The sequence below is a fragment of the Vanellus vanellus genome (genome assembly GCF_965231255.1).
Source record: "Vanellus vanellus genome assembly, chromosome: 17".
Taxonomy (NCBI): Eukaryota; Metazoa; Chordata; class Aves; order Charadriiformes; family Charadriidae; genus Vanellus; species Vanellus vanellus.
The window spans coordinates 14,965,764-14,984,574 of record NC_138922.1 but is presented as its reverse complement, the minus strand read 5'-3'; the positions used below and the strand labels follow the sequence as shown (position 1 = coordinate 14,984,574).

The following is an 18,811-nucleotide window of genomic DNA, read 5'->3' as shown; positions in this document are numbered from 1 at the left end:
GAGCAGCACAGAGGAGTATGGAGTGTGAAGGTTAGGTAGCCATGGCTTAGTAGTCATTAGGTCTAACATGTTATCATCTCACTGTGACTCATGAATGCATTTTGCCTTACTGTGTGTGGGATGTCTAAATAAATTCTGTCCCCACTCATCCCTTCGGCATGGGTTTGCGTGAAAGTTGCATAGCTGAAGGCAGAACCTGGCCGCGGTGGGAACTACAATAAGCTGTCCTATGTGGTCTGTGCTCTTGTTTAAGTGAACCCCTTTGGTGCTTTGCTGACACTGCCATCTCTTTCCCCCTTGTTTTTTAGCATTAATTATTTTAGGTCCTGAGTCTCCTGATTTATCTTACTTGCACATCAAATAAGAGCTGTATACATTTATTCACTAGAACCACGTAGCTTCAGACAGCCCAATCCTCAGGTTCACAATATGACGTCTGAATTTCCAAAACCAGTTTTTGGTTTGTGAAACTCTGCTTGTAAACTGGCCGGGTGCTGCCCTCAGCTGGCATGTCTCCGACACTAGCGTGGAATAAAGGCTCCGCTGCTTGGAGCTTTTGCAAAAGCCGTACAGATTCTAATAAGACAGTGAATACTAACACCTGCTCTGTTTGCAAGAATGTTAAAGGCTTGAACTGTGCTTTCTCCGTGTCCGAAACATCTCATAAAAGATGCAGTCTTTTACCTTCCATGAATAGTCCATGCACATAGGAACCTTCTCTGGGTGGAGCCGTTATATCCTCACGGTTTTTCTTGGTCACTTCCACTGAGAGACACATCTTGTCCAGTGGCCATTCGTTTTTTCTGGCCATGGACTGCATGATAGCAGTGAGGAAGGACTGGGGGTTGAAGAATCCTGCCAGCCACACTGTTGCAGGCAGCACAAAGTCTGTTGTCCAGACTTCCAGTTCCTGGAAAATAAAAACAGCAAAGTACTTCAGAGTGAAGCATGGCCTTCGAGCAGCAGAATCCTGCTTTGGGACATGATGTGACAAGAAGCTGATGCTTCACTGTGCCTAACACGAGCTTCAGGTAATCTTCCAGAGGGGGAGACTAGGATGGAGGTGGTGTGTGATGAATAAATAGCAGATTCCACTGCAGCAATGAAACTTAAACTGTTCATTTGGATTGCAGTAAATATTGCTAATATTTTTTTAACAAAGCCACACTTTAAATAGATGGTTTTATTAAATATTTTTTCTTCTGAAACGTACAAAGCTACGATGGGGTTAGCTAATGTTCTTTTGAAACAGTGATATGCTCTAGAGGTGAACCCTTTTATTCTGCTCTCATTCTTGGGGTAACAGGCCATTCCAGGTACTTCAAACTGCTTAAATTAATATTGAAAAATAAACCATTTAACCACTGTACACTGATGGAGGTGATTCCTGGTCTTCTGTGGTATCTGCTGCCTCCCTAAGCTTTAACTTTCACAAGAAATGTGCTCACCCTAATCCGAAGGAGCAGGTCTGCGTACCAGGCTCCTAAGCTGAGAAGAGAGGGGTAGGCGTAACGTGTCCAGGATTCAGGAACGTTGTCGTAGAAGAGAGCATTTGCCAGCTCTTCCATATCTGATGTAATTGTTAGCTCTCCCTTTAAAAAAGAGAAAAGTCTGGGCAGTTCTGTCTGAAGGAAGCAAGACCGATGGAAGTATTTGGTCTCAAACTCCTCACGAAGGAGGAGGCTGATACCGTCTGGCCCTACCCAGCACAGTGGGACGTGTAAGAGTGCCAGCAAGCGTAGCCAAGCGCGTTGTACAAGGCAAGGTTTGAAACGAGCAACAGCCCTTTGCGAATCACGGGAGGTTATTATTTGGTAGGGAGAGGTGCTCTCTAGGCAGCTGCCTGGTGCATACCTTTAGTCCCAAGTCTAATTCTTTCAAAGAACGCCTGATTTCATGGGTCAAGATGTTAATTCTTTCACATTCCTGGAAGGCAACTACAACATATGGGGTCTTGTCCACCGCTTTCGCCATGATCTCCACCATATTGAATGGCTCCGGCAGCCTCTCAATAATCTCGTCTAGGACTGACTTCACCTGGAAAGGATATGCCATAAAGCTGCTCTTATCTAAGGGAAAATGCCATGAGTTAACAGTTAATTAACTTAGTAATATTTTTCTCTTTCTGCTTTAGTGTTTTCCTGTGCTTCCTCCTCTGTTACTAATACTCCGTTCTCCACTAACTGCTCTTGGATCTTAAAAAGCTGCAGCTCTTTTTTTTTTTGATAGCCAAGAAGGTAAGAACTGAAGCCACAGAGGCTGTGAAATTCAAGTGTAAAATCCAGGGAGTTGGGAGGACTTTTATAAATCTGTATTTTCGGTAGTTGTCCTCATGAATGGAAATTACTAACCTGCTCCTGTTGAGGACGCAGCATGCGAGCTGCATTTTGCCCCTGGTGCATATCTTCCCCCATCAGAGACTAACCTTTCTGAACACTGCTGAGTTTTGGAACTGCACAGTGGATTCGGATGGGGTGAACACAAAGAAACTGCTGGGGCAGCATTTCAGCCCCTTCTCTCTGCCCTTTGAGTTTCTTGGAGGTGCAGGAGGAGAGCAGCAGTGACGGCTGCCTGCCTGCCTGGGGTCCGGACTGGTGCAAGAGCCGGGGAGAGGGGAGAGAGCTGCACGTGGGATTGGGACAAATAGGGATTGTGGGCAGTACTTGGGCTGCCATGGGCTGCAGTTGCAGTGCTGCCTTCTCAGCAGCTGTAGAGTGGTGAAGCGCTTGCTGGTGTTCAATTACGTTACCAATGCCAAAGACTGGCAAAGTTACTGAAATGGAAAGCAGAGCCTGGGCCCAGAGAAACTAAGTGCAAATATACTTCAATAAAAACCTGCCAGCAGTGTCAGGCTGAGCAGAGACTGCAGTGTTTCTTGTGAGCTCTGTGCTAGCAACCCCTTCTCCAGGCTGACAGCTTGTAGCTGGGCTAGAGTCACATCTCTGTACTATCTTGCACTGACAAAAATCAGTTAGTTATTATAGGTCATGTTCTTCTGTCTGTTGTGTGTGGGCCCATATCAGCCCTCCCCACCTTGTCCCCTCCTGGTCCCTGAATTCTCATTGTCTAGTGTAAAACTTGCCTTCTCCTCTCGGGAGACACCTGAGCCTCCCCCAGCGTCTGATTCTTTGGGCTGCATTTCCAAAACTGTCCGAAAAAGCCTGTCCGAAGTGACAGTCAGGAAGCCGATTTCTGCGTTGGGGTGGAGGCCGTACAAGTAGGGGCTCTCGGGAGGCAGGTTGTCATCGATGTACTCGTGGTAACCCTAAGCACAGGGCAGGTGCTGACATTAGTTTCACAGATATGTATAAAAGAGTGAGTTTCACTTCAGCCTTGAAAACACGTCATCGCTTCTTGGTGGTGGTACCTCTCAGCTAGCTGGCGTTGCTTATTCAAGATGGTTTTTTACTCAGGTCTTACTTAAGTTTTTCCCTTGCCACCCCAGCCACAGGAATTAGTTTTGCGGTGATTCTGCATGTTTCCATGGGATTAAAACTTTTTTTTCCCCTACATTTCCCCTTAGTTAGCATCAGTTAACTCTGACTGGTGTACATTTATCCAGACCAGTGTTTTTTTCCACAGCAAATTGCGACTTTAATCTTTCTTACCTTGTAATCCAAGCTGGGAGGGATCAAAAACCCTGGAGCTAAGTACACTTCGCCTTCCAGCATCTCTGCACGAACGTATTCGCTCAGGTAGGTCCGACAGAGCCGGCGGTCCCAGTCGTCTGTGATGTGCCCCCCGTACATGATTTCGCCAAAGAGGTACTGGAGATCGTCCCATGGTACCTACGAGGAGAGGCTCAGCAGGGGGTTCTCTGTGGCTCCTGAGGGGTCTCCTGCAGCCTGGGGAAGCTGCACATGGCTGCAGAGCTGTGGGGCCACGGAGCAATGGCATCCAGGGAAGTGACAGACCCTGGACCCACAGAGGCTCGGTGACAGAGTGGAGGGGAGCAAGAACAGGGGACCTTCTCTCAGGCGACTCTTGTGTTCGCCCACAGATTTCACCTTGTCCTGGTATGGGCACAGCCATCCACACTTTGAACCCCCGTCATCCCGTCTTTATTCAGGTCAACACTGATCATGTCTGTAAGGCCGGGGACAGCAGGGCTCTCCCGAGGGTGGCCCTCAATCCTACTCGCTGCACCTGCCTTCTCGGCGCAGGCTTTGCCTTTTGGGTGGAAAGTGATTTAAAAAAACCAACCCAACAAAGCACTGAGGCGTGATCCGGAGCAGGCACTCGTCCCAGCCCGGTGCTGGACGCCTGCTTTCCACCCGGCTCAGCCGTGCTGAGGACTCTGCACCGTCACCTGCCAGAGCTCGCAGGGAGGAGTGGAAGAACTACTGGCAACACTGTTTCCTCAAGAGAAGGCATTTGTGCAACAAACTGATGAATTTTTTAAAAAAGTTTGATTGTCATAGTGTGTATTGTGCTGAGGTTGGGTCACTTTGTAAGCCCCTTACCTTGGGGTGAGCCTCCAGGTAGTTGTACAGGACATTGATAGATATGGTCAGGTCACCATTGTTGAAGGGGTAAGGTCTGTTCCAGCCCTGAGTGCCAAACTTGCGCCGCTCAGCCACCACCGCGTGGAAGTAACAGAGCGCAAACAAGATGCATTTGAACTCGATTTCTTTGCTGCACATCTCTAATGTGTCCTGTAGTGGAATAAAAATGAGAGTGGGTTTGCATGCGAATGAGTGAATGTCGCTATGGCCATCACTCTATTGGAGAAAATTAACAGATGATGACAAAGGAGAACTGAAGTTGTTTGTTAAAAAAAAAAAACCAACATAAAATTATCTTTTAAAGATGTGCTCGTTGGTTAATTTTTGCACTCATTTGCTTATTAAAAAAAGAGGAATCCACCCCACCCCCGCTGACAGTCAAGGCAGCTTGTTTGTGGCACCAAGCTGCAGCAGCTCGACTTGGGAAAGGCACCAGCGGTTCAGCACCCTCCCTGGTTTGGGACCCCTGGGGCAGCTCTGGTCACCCCTAAAGCATGTCCTGACACATGGGGGCTCTGGGCACTCCCGGCAGGACATGCTGGGGGGTGGGCTGGCTCCTGGCGCAGTGTCTGTGTCTGCACTGACACCCCCAAAGATGCTCAGCCCATGAGACCCCAGGGACGGGGTGAGCTGGAGAGGCTGAGCCAACATGATTGGAAGGAACCGGCTGTGCGCAGCGTGACCGCAGCAGGGAGAGCGGTGCGGCGAGGGTACCTGGGTGAAGAGGTCGAGGGCTTTGTGCAGGTTTGCATACATGCCCGTCGGTGGCTCGTTGGTGATTTTGATGGCGTTTTCCAGCAGTCCCTGCGGGATGATGTGTGCCTCGGGGGTGGGGGCTGGCTCGGCACTCATGAACACTCGGTAGTCGGCGTGGCTGCCCAGGCTGTACTGCTCCACCATCTTCTCCAGCGTGTGCAGCCACCGGGCCACCAGGTGGATGTTCTGCAACAGGAACCCCTCCTGTACTGCTTGGCCTGAAGGGCAACCTCGGGAATCACTTATTCCTCCCTGGTTCCTACTGTGGCTCCGCAGAAAGCAGGTGCCACACAGCACGGCACCGCTCGGGCTGGGGATGCCCGACTGACCCGGGCAGTGTCACTGCCCTGATGTGGGGTACACCATGAAAAACTCTGCGCCCCATTGCAGGGCCCCCATCCTCTTTGGACAGCCTCCCACGCTTTTGGCCCCCACTCTCTGTTGGTAGTCTCCTGCTCTGCGGCCTCTCTCTGTTTCCCGGTGTGCCCAGTAGCCAGCAGGGCTGCATGCCCCCCGGTGCCCCCCACCCACCTGCAGGATGACCCAGTGCCCCTGCATGGCCGCCACCTCCAGGGCCTGTTCTGCCACGGCCTCCTGGCCCTGCCCCAGCGACACGTTGTGGATTCTCCCGTTGTCGATGGTGAAGTTCAGTTTTCTGCCTGGGGAGGGAAGGAAGCCGCCACGGCGTGAGGGGCCTTTTTCATTAGTACTGATAGGAAGATGGGGCTGTGCAGCGCCGGCCGTTCGCTGGCCCGACCAGCAGCACCTCACAGCCCTCGTGGTCTGGTGCTGGCTGAGGAAGGGGGAGCGGCTCACCCAGGATCTCCACGTCTTTCAGCGGGTCGACGCCAGGGGAGAGAATGAAGAACAGGGGTGTGGATGGGCTGCTCTCCTTGTACACCTTGGAGAACTCAATGCTCCTTCCTTCCACATATTTGCTGCCCATCTTCTCTTCCACAAAGTTCCTATGGAAAAATAAAACCATAATGTGAATTTGGAACAAACTTGGTCACTGGGCACAGCTGGCACAGTGATGCCACAGGGCTCTTGCCGGGAGATCACCGTGCTGCGTGACCCAGGCAGGTGCTGGCGCACCTGATGGCATAGGTCATCCTGTCCGGCCGCATGCACCGCAGCATGCACAGCTTCTGCAGGGATGACTTGTTCTTCCACTCCTTGGGGAACACCTCCTTCTCTGGCACCTCGGACTCCACAAACTTTTTCCATCGCTTGGCCGAGCCCTCGATGTCACTGTCCAAGTTCTTGAACTCTTCCATCTCTGAGAGTACCTTCAGGTCCCGCAGAGAAGGGTGAAATCACTCCTGGGTTCTGCTGGCCCTCAGGGACCCCCAGGCGGGGGGATCCCCATGGAGCCATGCACATACGGGGACGGTGCCATGCCACAACCAGGCCCTGAGGGGTCCTGAGCCCTGCTCCACCGGCCCAGGCAGGCTGCCAGACCTGCCCTCCACGGGGCACAGCCATGTCAGGGGTCCCAAAGGCATCCCAGAGGTGTCTAGGATGCCTGGTGAAATGGGGATGCTGTGCACGGCTGGTGGGGCATCGCTCGGACACCCCTGAGCTCACGGGCAAGGAGCCGGGCACACGGGGGACACTGACACATCCTCCTGCCGGTGCGAGCAGCCCCCCTCGGCTTTCCCCCAGCCCCGGGGTGAGTGGGATGGGCAGGGGATGGGGAGCGGTGGGACGGGCTGTCTCTGGCGCTGGGTTGGCTGAATGGCTGACCCCACCACCTGCCGCAGCGCTGACTGCAGACCCCTGTGCTGCTGGCGTGCTGCCATCCCACAGCTCCTGCCAGGGGCTGGGATGTGCTGGGTCTCACCAGCCGCAGGGGACGGGGAGGCTCTGCAGACCATCCCAGGTCCTACAGGTGACCCTGTACCCACCGTGCTGGGGGCCGTGCTGGCCTCACCTTGGCACAGCAGGCAACCGCTTGGACCAACCTTGATGCCACCCCAGCCCTGGGGCTGCAGGAAGTCTACGGGGGAAGCAACGCCGGCCTTGGAAGGGAAGCGCAGAAGAAAGTCCAGCTCTGCTGGGTTCACCTCTTTCTTGATGGCCAAGACCTGGCAAGGTGAGAGTGCAGCGTCACAACCGCCTTGGCACACACGGCCTCGGCACGAGGGGCTGCGCAAGAAGCTACTGAGCATCCAGCAACAGCACAGAAGTAAGAGAACAACCTGTCTAAACCAACATAAACACACATACAGTATTATACAACAGAATCCCCAAACATTTGCCCGCATTACCTGGAAGGCAACCTGGGCCAGGAAAATGAGTTTGTCTCTTTCAAAGAGTCCCCGTGCGGTGTACATATAGACCGAGTAGGTGATCTCATCCGTCAGGTTGATCACCCTTTGCTTGATGTCATCGGCGGGGGCCGTGCGCTGAATGGCTTTCTCGAAGACCGTGTTGAACGCCTGAGGAAGAGGCGGGTGGCAGCTCAGCACCTGGGCTGCTGGGTGCTTTGTTAGTGGCATCAATGCTGGAACACCGGATCTCCGAGACCCCCCAGACCCTGTCCTGCCTGTACAAACCAACTCCCTCCTTGCTTCACGTCTACCTTGAGAGAGAACTGGTAGATGGGGTTGATCTTGTTGAGGTCACTGAGGATGAAGTACAGCAGGGATGCTCGCTCTGCCGCTGGCCTGTAGTTTTCTCTAGCGACGTTTATTTGAACTTCAGTGGTTTTAGCTTCTTTCACCTTGGTGCACAGAAATGTGTTATCGATCATCATGGCGCATGCCGAAGCATCCCCACCTCCCGCTGAGTGCCTGGTGTGATCCAGCAGAGCTCTCCCACTGCCCGCAACACCGCAGCACCAGCTCCGGGGCAGCTCACTTACTTTTTCCTCAATTTCAATGGCTGTGCGCTTTGTTGTTTCCAGGTTCTCCACCAGCGCCGTGTCCTCCAGGAACTCCCCCCCGGCAGCAGACAGCCGGGCCAGCAGGGAGTCCTCCAGCTCCTTCAGCTTGATCTTGAACTCGTTCTGGCTCTTTGTGAGGTTTGCCTACAACACCAGTGTCCCGGAGGGACGTTGTTCAAGAGACCGTAGTGAAACTCTGGCATCAGTGGCTGTGACTTACACTGGGCACTCCCTAGCGAACTGCACGCAACAGACTGTGGACCATCAGCAGTTCTGCTGGCTTTAGCTTCTACTAATTATAAATTCTCCCTTTATGAACGCAGCCCAGGCAACACGCTGAGGTACCTGTCAGCTGAGCTGCAGGTCTCTGAGAAACCAGCCAAGTTTTTCATGCTGTCACCGAAGCGCAGATGCAGGAGGAGGGTGGGCACGGCCCTCCCCATACGGGCTGTCACCCGCAGGGAGCAGTGGTGAGCGCGCCCGCGGCAGCGCCAGGCTCCACAGGGCAACGGTGGACCCAGAGCTGCCCACGCAGATGGCAGGCTCTGATCGGGACTCGCTTGGCTCTCGACAAGCAACAGCTCAGGGGGGTGAGATCTCACTGCTCTCTGCCTGCAAAGCCACCACAGCCCCCCCGGACGGCGCTCTGCCATCGCCTCGCAGGCAACCAGGTTCCTACCTTCAGGGTCTCCAGGTCTGGCCGCTCTTTGGCCACCACAGCAGCCAGGAGCTGGTCCTCCAGTCCCTCCCGGGTCACCAAGAAGTTGATCAGGGTGCACTGAGCCTGCACCTCTGGCTTGTAGTGAGGATTGAAATATTTGGTGTGCAGAATCAGGCGGAAGCTCGGGTGATACTCCACTTCTTTATCTCCTATCCTGATGTATCTGTTCCGTTAATTAAACAAATTAATTTCTGTACACTTAGCAGTAAGTCATCACGGACAGAAACCCTCAACCCACGTGCTGTTCCCGGCCGCTCGAGATGTATTTCGCTGGTCAGGACAAGGCGTAGCAAGGACAGCGGTGCCGGAACAGCCCTGGCAGGGCAAAGGCAGAGGAGCAGGAGGAGCCGGAGTCTGCCCTGCGCTCAGCCCCACCACGGCTCCTGGGCTCGTGCTGCACGGCTGCACCGTGCCACGGTACAAGGGGAAGGGTCCTGCGAGGGGAGGCCGGTGCAGGTTCCTCCTCGCGGTCCCAGGGGAGCAACCCTCGCCAGACCCGGGGAGGTGGCCGGGGAGGTCGGTGGTGGTTGGGGTGGGAAGCACTGCCTGCAGTGGGGCTGGCAGCGCTGAGTGGGGCAGGGGACATGGGGCAGGGGAGTGTCAGCAAATGCCCCATCCCAGAACAGCTTCTGTGTCTGCCAAGAAAACCCTCACGGTTTATCTCATCTTATGGCAGGTGCACCAGGGAATGTGCTCCTAAACCACTACATGGACTGGACTCTGCTGACCAGAACAGTCCAAGGGGTCACGTCAGCTACAAGTGTCCCCACTGGGAAATACTGGAGGAAACTGGGGGATGTGGCCAGAGGCCGGGGGAAGGATTGGGCCCCAGATGCTGTCATGCAAAAGCACATAAATCAGCACTTCAGCGCAGCAGAGGTTGCTCGGAGCAGGTGAAACTCCCAGGCACCAGCGGAGCTGACCTGCCCTTCTTGGTGGTGTTCCTGCCCAGCAGGTGGTCCAGCACCGGCTCCACCGTCTCACCAACATCCTCAATCAGCAATGTTTGTCCCTCGGAAACCGCCCGCTCGATGGTGTCCAGATAGCTGCGGCCGAGAGGGGAGGGAGGTGCGGCGTGGGGTGAGTGTGCGCGCGCTGCGGGGAGCTCAGGCGAACGCCCTCCAGCTGCTGCGCCCCGCTGGGACCCCTGCAGCACCCTGACAGCCCCCGCAGAGCCCACGGGGATGTCGGGTGCCCCCATCAGCGCTGCGGCCCTCGGGGGCCCTGGGTCTGATGGGGACGTGGGTGCCCAGACCTGCAGAGCCCCGCATCCCTCCCATGGCGGGGGACGGGGGGCTGCTCCAGCCCGAGCCCGCGGCCGCCCCACAGCTCCCAACCCACCTCCTCTGGCCCAGGCGGATAGTCTGTAGCTCCTCCCCGTATTTGTTCTTGATCCACTTGATGCCCTGGAGTTGGGCGTCCACAATCAGGGGCCACCGCTGGGTGTTGCAGAGGATGGTGGCATTCTCGGTGGACATGCGGTCGCTGGGCAGCCCCTGGTTGCTCCAGGCGGCCACGTCGGCAGCATCGGTGAGGAGGCTGAGGGGGTCCAGCCCTGAGGTGATGGGGATGGGCACCTGCCGGGGAGGGGCTGTTGGGCACCCGGCCGCGGTGGAGCGGGAGGCCCTCAGTGCTGGCGGGCATAGGGGAGGGCGCCGCAGGCACCCGGGGATGGGACACGCGGCCACTCACCGCCAGCCCGCTGAGGTAGGGGATCCAGTGCTTCTCCAGCAGCTCGACCCTGTACTTCTTGGTGAAGTAGCCGACATAGGACACGAAGGCGGAGACCAGCAGCACGTCTCCACACAGCGTCTTCTCCTGCTCTCTGAGCATCTCCACTGACTCAGCCCAGCGGACATTTTCGGATGCCAGGCCCCCAATGAGCCTGGGGGAGTCAGAGGAGACAGTGGCTGCTGTAGTGCTGCCGCTGCTGGTGCTGTGCAGGATAAGGACAACTCGGCCGTGATACCCTAGGGTGTCCATCACCAAACGCCCATGGGATTAATCCACCTCTGCTCAGGCTGCCCTCACCCGCAGTGCACAGCTCCGCGGCTGCACCTCTGCCCCTCCCCCCCCATTTCTGGCCCAATTCACTCTTGGGATTTTTTAATTTGGGGAGGGGATGGGGGTCTCTGATGCTTCCATGATCCCTGTGTCATTGTCCCCAAGCAGTGCCAGGGGGCAGCAGATGGTCCCAGCGCGCCTGGAGCCAGCGTTTGCACGGTACCTGTTTGCCAGTGTGATGACTCTGTTGGTCGCATCAGCCTCCTGCTGACATTTGATTTTTTCAGCTGTAGCTTTCTCAAATTCTGCAGTGAGAGCTGCCAGGTTGGCATTCAGCTCCTTCAAAAGACAACACATCTGCTGTTACCTCCCGCGCACGGCGCAGCTGCAGTAAGCTGCCGGGCCAGGAGAGAGCTCTGCGGACCCAAAGGAGCTTTGCTGCAGCCCCGGTTGTGACGATGCAGCTCTTGCACCTGGGCTCCAGGTGATGTGAATTATAAGAATCTTTCTGCTCATTTTTGGCTTCTGGCCCTGGCCCACAGCTGAATTGCAGGAAGGTGATGGGGCCACGGCGGGCGCCAGCCAAGGCAAACAGCGGCTGGCTGCAGCAGCCAGCCCCGGCCGGGGGCTGCGAAGGGGACACACACTTACCGCAATTTTGTTCTTAATGCGACTGAGTTTTTCTTGTGCCTCCGCCAGCTCAGCGTTGGCCTCCTCCAGTGCCAGCCTCTTGGGCTCCACCTCGCAGAACACCTCGTAGAAGCGAACGATGTTGAGGCACCAGGAGCACAGACCTCCGGCGGCCGTTGACTTTGACTTTATGAACTCTGGATCAAAACTGGGGTCTGACTGGTAGGGCCTGGCATGGGAGAACATGCCGTGCTATGATACCGTGCCACGGCTGCCAGCAGCCCCGTCCTGCTCCTCCCGGGGCTCAGGCTGCTGATGGGTGACGGGGTGGGAGAGCAGAGCAAACGCCTGGATCCCACTGCTGCCCCTCGAACCCCACTGTGCTTGCTGGGTGAGGGTCTCTCCTGGACACCCTGCCCAGGGTGGCCCTGCGGCACGGGTCTGGGAAGGGGGCAGGAACTGGCCATGGACTCACTCAAACGCCTTGAGACAGGCCTCGGGGATGTGCTCCTTGTCAAACTTCTTTAAGGCATCAAGGAAAGTGTCTACTTTCCCCATCATGACTTTTGCTGCCTTCCAACTCTTATCCTTTGGTATCTTGCCCTTCGGGGCCGTCAGAACCATCACAGCTGCTGTCACGTTCACCACCGCTTGGGGTGGGGACCCGAAGGACTTCAGCTCTGTCAGGTTGTTCTGGGAAGGGACCATGTGGCTGCTGAGCATTGCCCCAGTGTGGGGACACCAGCACCGGCTCGGGACCTGCTTCCCATGGAGAGATTGCCCACCTTGTTGAGTGTGTTGAGGGCTTCCTGGGCAGCTATGAGTGCTGGCTCTGCTTTCGCCAGGTCGGTCTCGCAGGCTCGCTGCTTCTCGGCCACGTTCTGGGGAGGTAAGGGAAGGGGAGGGGGTGAGCATCCAGAGCTGACAGTGCTCACAGTGGCTCTCTCCGTGTTGGACCCTGACATGGTGGGCACCAATGTGGTGGGCACTGGCTCAGAACTACGCACCGTATTGATGGCCTGGACCTTCAGCTCCTCCTCGTCAGCGATGGCTTTCTCCCTGCTGACCTTCTCTGTCTCAACACCCACCACGTGGATCAGTTTATCAGCGTCCTCGTTCTTCTGCTTCAGCTCTTCCTCCTGGACTGCCAGCTTGGCTTTCAGATCATCCACCTTGATGGGGGGAGAAATGGAGCAGATCGGAGGGTTGATCCTGCTGAGCCCTGCCTGGCCTCGCAGCAGTGGCCCAGTACAGCGTTGGGACCTTGCAGCCACCATGACCACCCTGTGGGGATGTGCCTTCTCTCGCCCCCCGCGTCAGACCCACAGCAGGCGCGATGCACAAGCAATGCTGTGGGCAGGCACCTGCGACGTTGTGCTCTGCAGCTTTGTCAGCCCCTTCTCCAACCTCTCGATCTTGGCAGTGAGCTCGCTCCGCTTTTTCGACAGCAGGTTTTGGTAGAGCTTTATCTGCTCCAGGAAGGTCTTTGGTGTGGTGTAATTATAGCGTCTCTCCATGGCCAGGTAAGTCTTGGACATCTCCTTAACGCTCATGTGGACGTAGGACATGAACTGGCTGATGGAGACCTTGACCTCAGGCTGCACCAGGAACACAGACAGTGAGCTGCTGTGCCGTGAGGACGCGGTGCTGATGCTGCGGTAGAACCGAGCCTTCGCACAGCATTGGTTCCACATCCAGCCGCAGAGGCCGGGCGGCAAAGTGCCACTTTTCATTAAACAGCACAACCTGTGGCTGAGAAATGTGGGTGATCACAGCACTAACAGCGCTGGTTCTTAAGCCCAGCTCAGGTTTCCTGACTCTGATCCCCCAGGATAACCTGGGCTGCACAGGGGGAATGCTGCTGTTTCCAGGCTGTTATTTGTGGTGGCATTTTAAGGATAAATGGGAAACGGGGAAAGGTTCGTCCCCACCCGCACAGTGTGGGGCTGCAGGCTCTGACCCTGGAGCGGGCTGTGAGCTTACCCCAGCACCCCTGGGTCACACCAGACCCCCATCCCCATGCGTGCTGCAACAAGGGCAGCGGAGGCGCAGGTCATTCCCCAAAGCAGCCCACTTTCCTCACTCCCCCCAGGACAAAGGGCTGCGCACAGGCACGGTGCGGCGTGTGCTGTCCCGGGGTCCCAGCTCACCTCGACGTCCCCCGTTTCCTCCAGGAACCTGCTGCTGACAGACACAAGCGCGTCCTCCGGCCACTCATGGAACCAGTCGATGGCCGTGCAGTTGACCACAGCGGGGAACCTCCTCGCCCGCACCCGCAGGGTTGAGCCCACGGGGGAGAAGCAGAGGATGACCTGGGGCAGAGCGCTGTGGGTGAGTGGGGCGGCACACGGGGCTGTGGGCTCCGCATCGCTGCAAACTCTTCTGCTGGAGATCGGGACTTTGCCTCCCTCCCATTAACTCCCCTTCCCGGCAGGTGGGAGATGGTCTGCAATTGTGGACCCTGTGCCTCTCAGCGGGGTCGGGGCCCCTTTGTTGGCTGTGGCCAGCGGCCGAGCACGGTGCCTGCGCTGGCGTTCCTGTGAGCGCCCAGCACAGCCTGACGCCAGCTCACCCGGCGCTCTGCCCCACGGGAGGTAAATGTGTGGGTGAGAAGAGCTGCGCCCCTGGGGCTGGGGGCACACTGTTGGCTGAGGAGCCTTTGAAAACATCTTTCGCCCAAACCCATCGCCCTGTAATGAAACCATGGTTTTCTGTGTCCTGTCTGCAAACGCGTTTTGGATTAAGCAAGTCAGGAGCACTGACAAAACACCTCTCCTGGGTGAACACTCACCTTTAACTGACGCCTGACTTTTTCTATAAATAATTTCCAGCAGTTTTCCCTTGTATCTTGCAGTCCAAGGAATTTCACTTGGGGCCTCATGGCACTGATAATGTTTTCCAGGTCATCATCCTGAAAGAGCCCCGGCACCTCCCCGGATGCCAAGAAGTCATTGATTAGGACCAGGAATGATTCTTCAGCAACCTGGGAGTCCGTCATCAGGAACACGGTGGGGCTGTTCTTCACGGCTGCCTTGATGTACTGGGAGGCGAGGTCCAGCTGGGGCAGGACAAAGAAACTGTCACCTCCTCTCTCCTTATCTCCCTGGGCTGTTCTCCAGAGTGGCCGGTCCAGCACAGCGTGGTGCCCCTGAGCCACCCCGGGGAGCCAGGAGGACACCTTTGGGAAGGTGCCGGGTGCTCGCGGGATGCTCACTGCTCTGCTTGGGGCCGGGGACGGCTGCCAGCACCGCACCGGCCCTCACGGGTGGCTCCTGCCCATCCCTGGCCGGGGAAATGCTGCGGCCCCTCGGGGCAGGGCGGGTGGGCGTGCAGAAAGCAGATTGCACGGTGCACAGATGCAGTGACGAGAGGAGAGCAGGAGAGGAGAGCAGAGCCCCACGCACCCACCCCAGGCACCGGAGCCACTGCGGGGCTTGGCACCGCTGTGCCTTTGCGGGATCCGTCCTGCGAGCCAGTGGTGCTGGTCCAGGGGCCAGGGAGGAAAGCTGCTCTCACCTTCAGGTCTGGGATGCCGTAGCCTTTCCTCAGTGTAATCTGAAACACGTTCAGGCTGCTGATGTGCGCTGCCAGCCGTGCCAGGCTCTGCTTCCCGCTGCCTCCTACCCCCACCAGCAGCGCGTTGCCCCAGGGAGACTCTAAGATCCGACTAATTCTGCAAATATGAGACACTGCATCTTCAAAGAGCACCTGAAGAGAACAGGAGGGGAAGGTTCGATATTCTGCATCACAACAGGAAAAGCAGTGAATGCCCTATAATGGACAAACCCCAACGAGAGCGATGCTGCAGCCACATCTCTGCGGTGCACGTGCTGCCTCGGTGCAGAGCTGCCTGCAGCTGGGCACTCACCAGGCTCATGGCCATGTTCACCTCGTTGTAGTTGTCCAAGGCTTCCACCAGCAGCTTGTTCAGAGCCGGCCAGCTCGGCACCGGCAGGTACTTGGGCTCCCCGATGCCCTGGGCGAAGTGGCAGTAGATGTTGGGCTTGGTGAACACCACGTCTTCACTGAGTTCCTGGGAGAGGCAATGCCAGATGTGGGGCTCAGCCGTGGGGCACTGGGGGGTACTGCTGCCCGTGCCACTGCCGAGCCTGTGCCGGGGCGCTCAGCCCGGCAGCGCAGCCCCGCTGGGGCACTCCCTTATTTTCCAGCACAACTTACAGCAAAGAACTTTTTGCAGGTGTCCACCAACAACTTGCCGAAGCCTTTTTGATCCCTTTCATCGACGAGCTTGTCGCCGTACACCCTCTCCGCTTCGTGGAGCCAGAGACGCACCAAGTCCACAGGACTTTTCAGGCATTCGGGGGTGGAGAACAACAGACCCTGACAAACATGTGAAACCCTCAGTCCTCGGGGGTTTATTTTAGTGCTGCTCAGAGGTGAGTTTAAAGGTTGGCTTTGGGAAGAGGCCATGGTACTTTTCAAGGACACAGCGCACTGCAACGGTGCATGACGAAGGACAGCAAGGGATAAGGGTGTTTCAGAGGAAACAGCCCTCCCACTACCTGAAATATGTTGGAGAGGTCCCGGAGGTTGAAGAGGTAGTGGAACTTGATGGCTGTTGGCAAGAAGGTGGAGGTGACCTTCTGGTGCAGAGCTGTCGGCAGGAGACAGGGGTGAGCGGGTGGGCAGGTCCCCAGAGACACTGCAGCCTCCGGCGGGATCCCTGAGCCGGGGTTGCTCTCGCCTCCATGACAAGAGGAGGGAGGACAAGGCTGAGATTTTAGTCTGATGATTTCTAGGGAAATGATGTTACATTTTGAATATGAATAGGAGAAAAGGAGGAACGGAGCTTTCATTTGCATGGTGCCGTGTCACGGGGGTGTGGCACAGGGCTCCCGGGGCACGGGTTGGTTGTGGCGTGTTTGGGTTTCCCGGCGCTGGTGGGTGCGGGTGCATTCCCCGGGGGCCGTGGCAGGGGCTCACCCAGCGCTGCTGCTACCAGCTGGGGCTGCAGCTTCTGGACAGCCGGCGGCATCCTCTGCAGGGCCAAGTGCTGCGCGAGGATGGTGCTGTACACGGTCAGCAGAGCCTCCTGGCCGGGAAAGCTCACAGCGAAGACGCAGAAGTGTCGCTGCAGCAAGGGGTAAAAATTCAGGCGGGAGCTTTGCCCCCAGGGGCTGATGCAGCAAGACAGCACCATGAGGTCCCCCATCACATCCCACCCCCTCGAGGCCCCGGTCACAGGAGAGCAAACCCGCTGGGGCACAGTCCCCAGCCCCGCAGGTCCTGCGTACCTGCAGCCTGGAGTCGATGGTGAAGGACCCCGCGGTTGGGTTCATGCAGGCCACGTACTGGCAATTGTGAATGTCCTTCAGTGTCAGTTTGGTTCTGTCATACCTGCGCAGGGACCAACACTGTGACACTTTCCCCTGGGACGGGTTCCTCCAGTCAGGCTGTGCCCCACTGACCCCACGGAGCTCCATCCAGGGGTACGTGGGAGCAGGGTTCCCCATTCCCCCGGTGCTCAGCAGAGCCCGGCACTGCTCTTGGCGATGCTGTGTGGGGCCCTTCCTGCGCCCCACGGCCAGACCTGTTCCCAACCCCCCCATGGCAGCCAGCACTCGTTACCTCTTCCCCTCTTTCCCAAGCAAGCCCTCCCTCTGCCTGTGCCGCGTGCTGCGCCGCTGGCCATGGGGATGCCCTGCTGGGGCTTCCCCCATTGGTGCTGCCAGCGGGGCTGTTTGCTTTGGATGGGGTTTGGAGTTGCCAGTAGAGAGTTTTCCCATTCCTCTGCCAAAGCCTTCTCAGCTGCTCCGGGAATGAGCGGGCTGGAAGGAAGGGGTGTCTCGGCTCCACTGGCAGCGTGGCACAGGAGGCAGCACGGGCAGACTGTGGCTGGCATCCTCCGCCAGGCTGGGAGAGGTGCCAGCACGGCATGGGTTTGCCGGGCAGAGGGTCACCGAGTCCCCACAGTGGGGGCTGCCGGCCGGGCACCTACCAGTGCCCATGGTCCATGTGCTGCCGGATGAGCGTGTGTGGTGCCACCGTGCCGTACTTGTCCACCTCCGGCATGTTCATGTCGTCGATGAAGTAGATAAGCCTCCTGGTCCCAGGTGGACCGTAGTTCCTCCCTGATTTCTTCTCCAGGGGCTTCTCGAGGACAGCTGCAGTGAGAGGAGCGGGTGTGCAGTGTGACAGCACCGCAGGGCTGTGTGGCACAGCCCAGCACAGGGCCAGCTGCTGGCTCGGGCCAGCCTTACCCTGCAGCATGTCCGAGGTGGTGTAGAAGTTAAGGGGCACAGACTGTATGAGGTATTCATCTGCGCTGAGCGCTTCGAGCTTGTCCCGCATCAGGACCGATTTTCCCGTCCCCGCGTTCCCCACCAGCATCACCGGCCTCTGCTTCTCCATCAGCAGGTCCATGAAGTAGCGAACACGAATGGTCTCTGCCGTGTGCACCATGGAGGCCTGGGGGAATCACACCGTCAATCTCCGGGGCTCGCCTCTTGCTGCCAGGGTCGAGGTTTGTGGGCAGAGGCAGGATCGTCCGTCAGAGCCGCGGGCAGCGCGCTGGAAGCCTCATCTGGCTTTGCCGGCAATGCCAGCTGCTCTGACGGAGGATGCTCTCTGTCCGTACAAACCTGGTCCCTTTCTAATGCAAAACGTCTCAGGTGTTTGGTTATTCTAAAGACTTTCTGACCAAAAGTAGGAGGTTTTAGAAAAACGAGTTATTAAAACAGAACAACACAGCACAGTTCCTGAAACTGTCCCCAGTGGCTTTGTTCAGCCAACGCACTGGCCAAATTCAGCCGCAGCACCTCTCCCTTTCCCCGGCATCTTTGCCACACCTCTCCCCTCCCTCAGGACGGCATTTCAAAAGACATGCAAATAAAGCTTTAAAGTACTTTGCCGGCAATGCCAGCTGCTCTGACGGAGGATGCTCTCTGTCCGTACAAACCTGGTCCCTTTCTAATGCAAAACGTCTCAGGTGTTTGGTTATTCTAAAGACTTTCTGACCAAAAGTAGGAGGTTTTAGAAAAACGAGTTATTAAAACAGAACAACACAGCACAGTTCCTGAAACTGTCCCCAGTGGCTTTGTTCAGCCAACGCACTGGCCAAATTCAGCCGCAGCACCTCTCCCTTTCCCCGGCATCTTTGCCACACCTCTCCCCTCCCTCAGGACGGCATTTCAAAAGACATGCAAATAAAGCTTTAAAGTACATTTTTGCATTCAGGCAATAGTTACAGTTATCTCATGAGAATCTACAAAGCCACATGATAATCTGAAATTAAAAAAGAAGAGTTGCAACTTGCAGCTCTCGCTGAGGTTTCTGCGGGGTAAAGCA

At 56.7% G+C, this 18,811-nt stretch overlaps 1 protein-coding gene across 1 annotated transcript in view; it reads right to left on the bottom strand.

Moving 5' to 3' along the window:
- The window catches only part of DNAH17 (dynein axonemal heavy chain 17), a gene marked incomplete at its 5' end in the record, with an annotated part of 39,448 nt that overhangs the window by 449 nt on the left and 20,188 nt on the right, over window positions 1-18,811 (bottom strand). Inside the window, 34 exons of the mRNA XM_082492391.1 lie at window positions 685-910; window positions 1,449-1,592; window positions 1,855-2,037; window positions 3,083-3,265; window positions 3,609-3,788; window positions 4,464-4,655; window positions 5,220-5,447; window positions 5,793-5,920; window positions 6,078-6,226; window positions 6,357-6,550; window positions 7,226-7,348; window positions 7,532-7,702; window positions 7,846-7,986; window positions 8,128-8,292; window positions 8,828-9,032; window positions 9,793-9,915; window positions 10,211-10,446; window positions 10,562-10,754; window positions 11,097-11,212; window positions 11,525-11,732; window positions 11,979-12,196; window positions 12,289-12,384; window positions 12,511-12,675; window positions 12,868-13,101; window positions 13,654-13,815; window positions 14,295-14,561; window positions 15,020-15,211; window positions 15,372-15,536; window positions 15,683-15,844; window positions 16,027-16,118; window positions 16,448-16,595; window positions 16,759-16,861; window positions 17,463-17,628; window positions 17,725-17,932. Coding sequence (XP_082348517.1) covers window positions 685-910; window positions 1,449-1,592; window positions 1,855-2,037; window positions 3,083-3,265; window positions 3,609-3,788; window positions 4,464-4,655; window positions 5,220-5,447; window positions 5,793-5,920; window positions 6,078-6,226; window positions 6,357-6,550; window positions 7,226-7,348; window positions 7,532-7,702; window positions 7,846-7,986; window positions 8,128-8,292; window positions 8,828-9,032; window positions 9,793-9,915; window positions 10,211-10,446; window positions 10,562-10,754; window positions 11,097-11,212; window positions 11,525-11,732; window positions 11,979-12,196; window positions 12,289-12,384; window positions 12,511-12,675; window positions 12,868-13,101; window positions 13,654-13,815; window positions 14,295-14,561; window positions 15,020-15,211; window positions 15,372-15,536; window positions 15,683-15,844; window positions 16,027-16,118; window positions 16,448-16,595; window positions 16,759-16,861; window positions 17,463-17,628; window positions 17,725-17,932 — 5,866 coding nt within the window. The remainder of the gene's footprint in view (window positions 1-684; window positions 911-1,448; window positions 1,593-1,854; window positions 2,038-3,082; window positions 3,266-3,608; window positions 3,789-4,463; window positions 4,656-5,219; window positions 5,448-5,792; window positions 5,921-6,077; window positions 6,227-6,356; window positions 6,551-7,225; window positions 7,349-7,531; window positions 7,703-7,845; window positions 7,987-8,127; window positions 8,293-8,827; window positions 9,033-9,792; window positions 9,916-10,210; window positions 10,447-10,561; window positions 10,755-11,096; window positions 11,213-11,524; window positions 11,733-11,978; window positions 12,197-12,288; window positions 12,385-12,510; window positions 12,676-12,867; window positions 13,102-13,653; window positions 13,816-14,294; window positions 14,562-15,019; window positions 15,212-15,371; window positions 15,537-15,682; window positions 15,845-16,026; window positions 16,119-16,447; window positions 16,596-16,758; window positions 16,862-17,462; window positions 17,629-17,724; window positions 17,933-18,811) is intronic.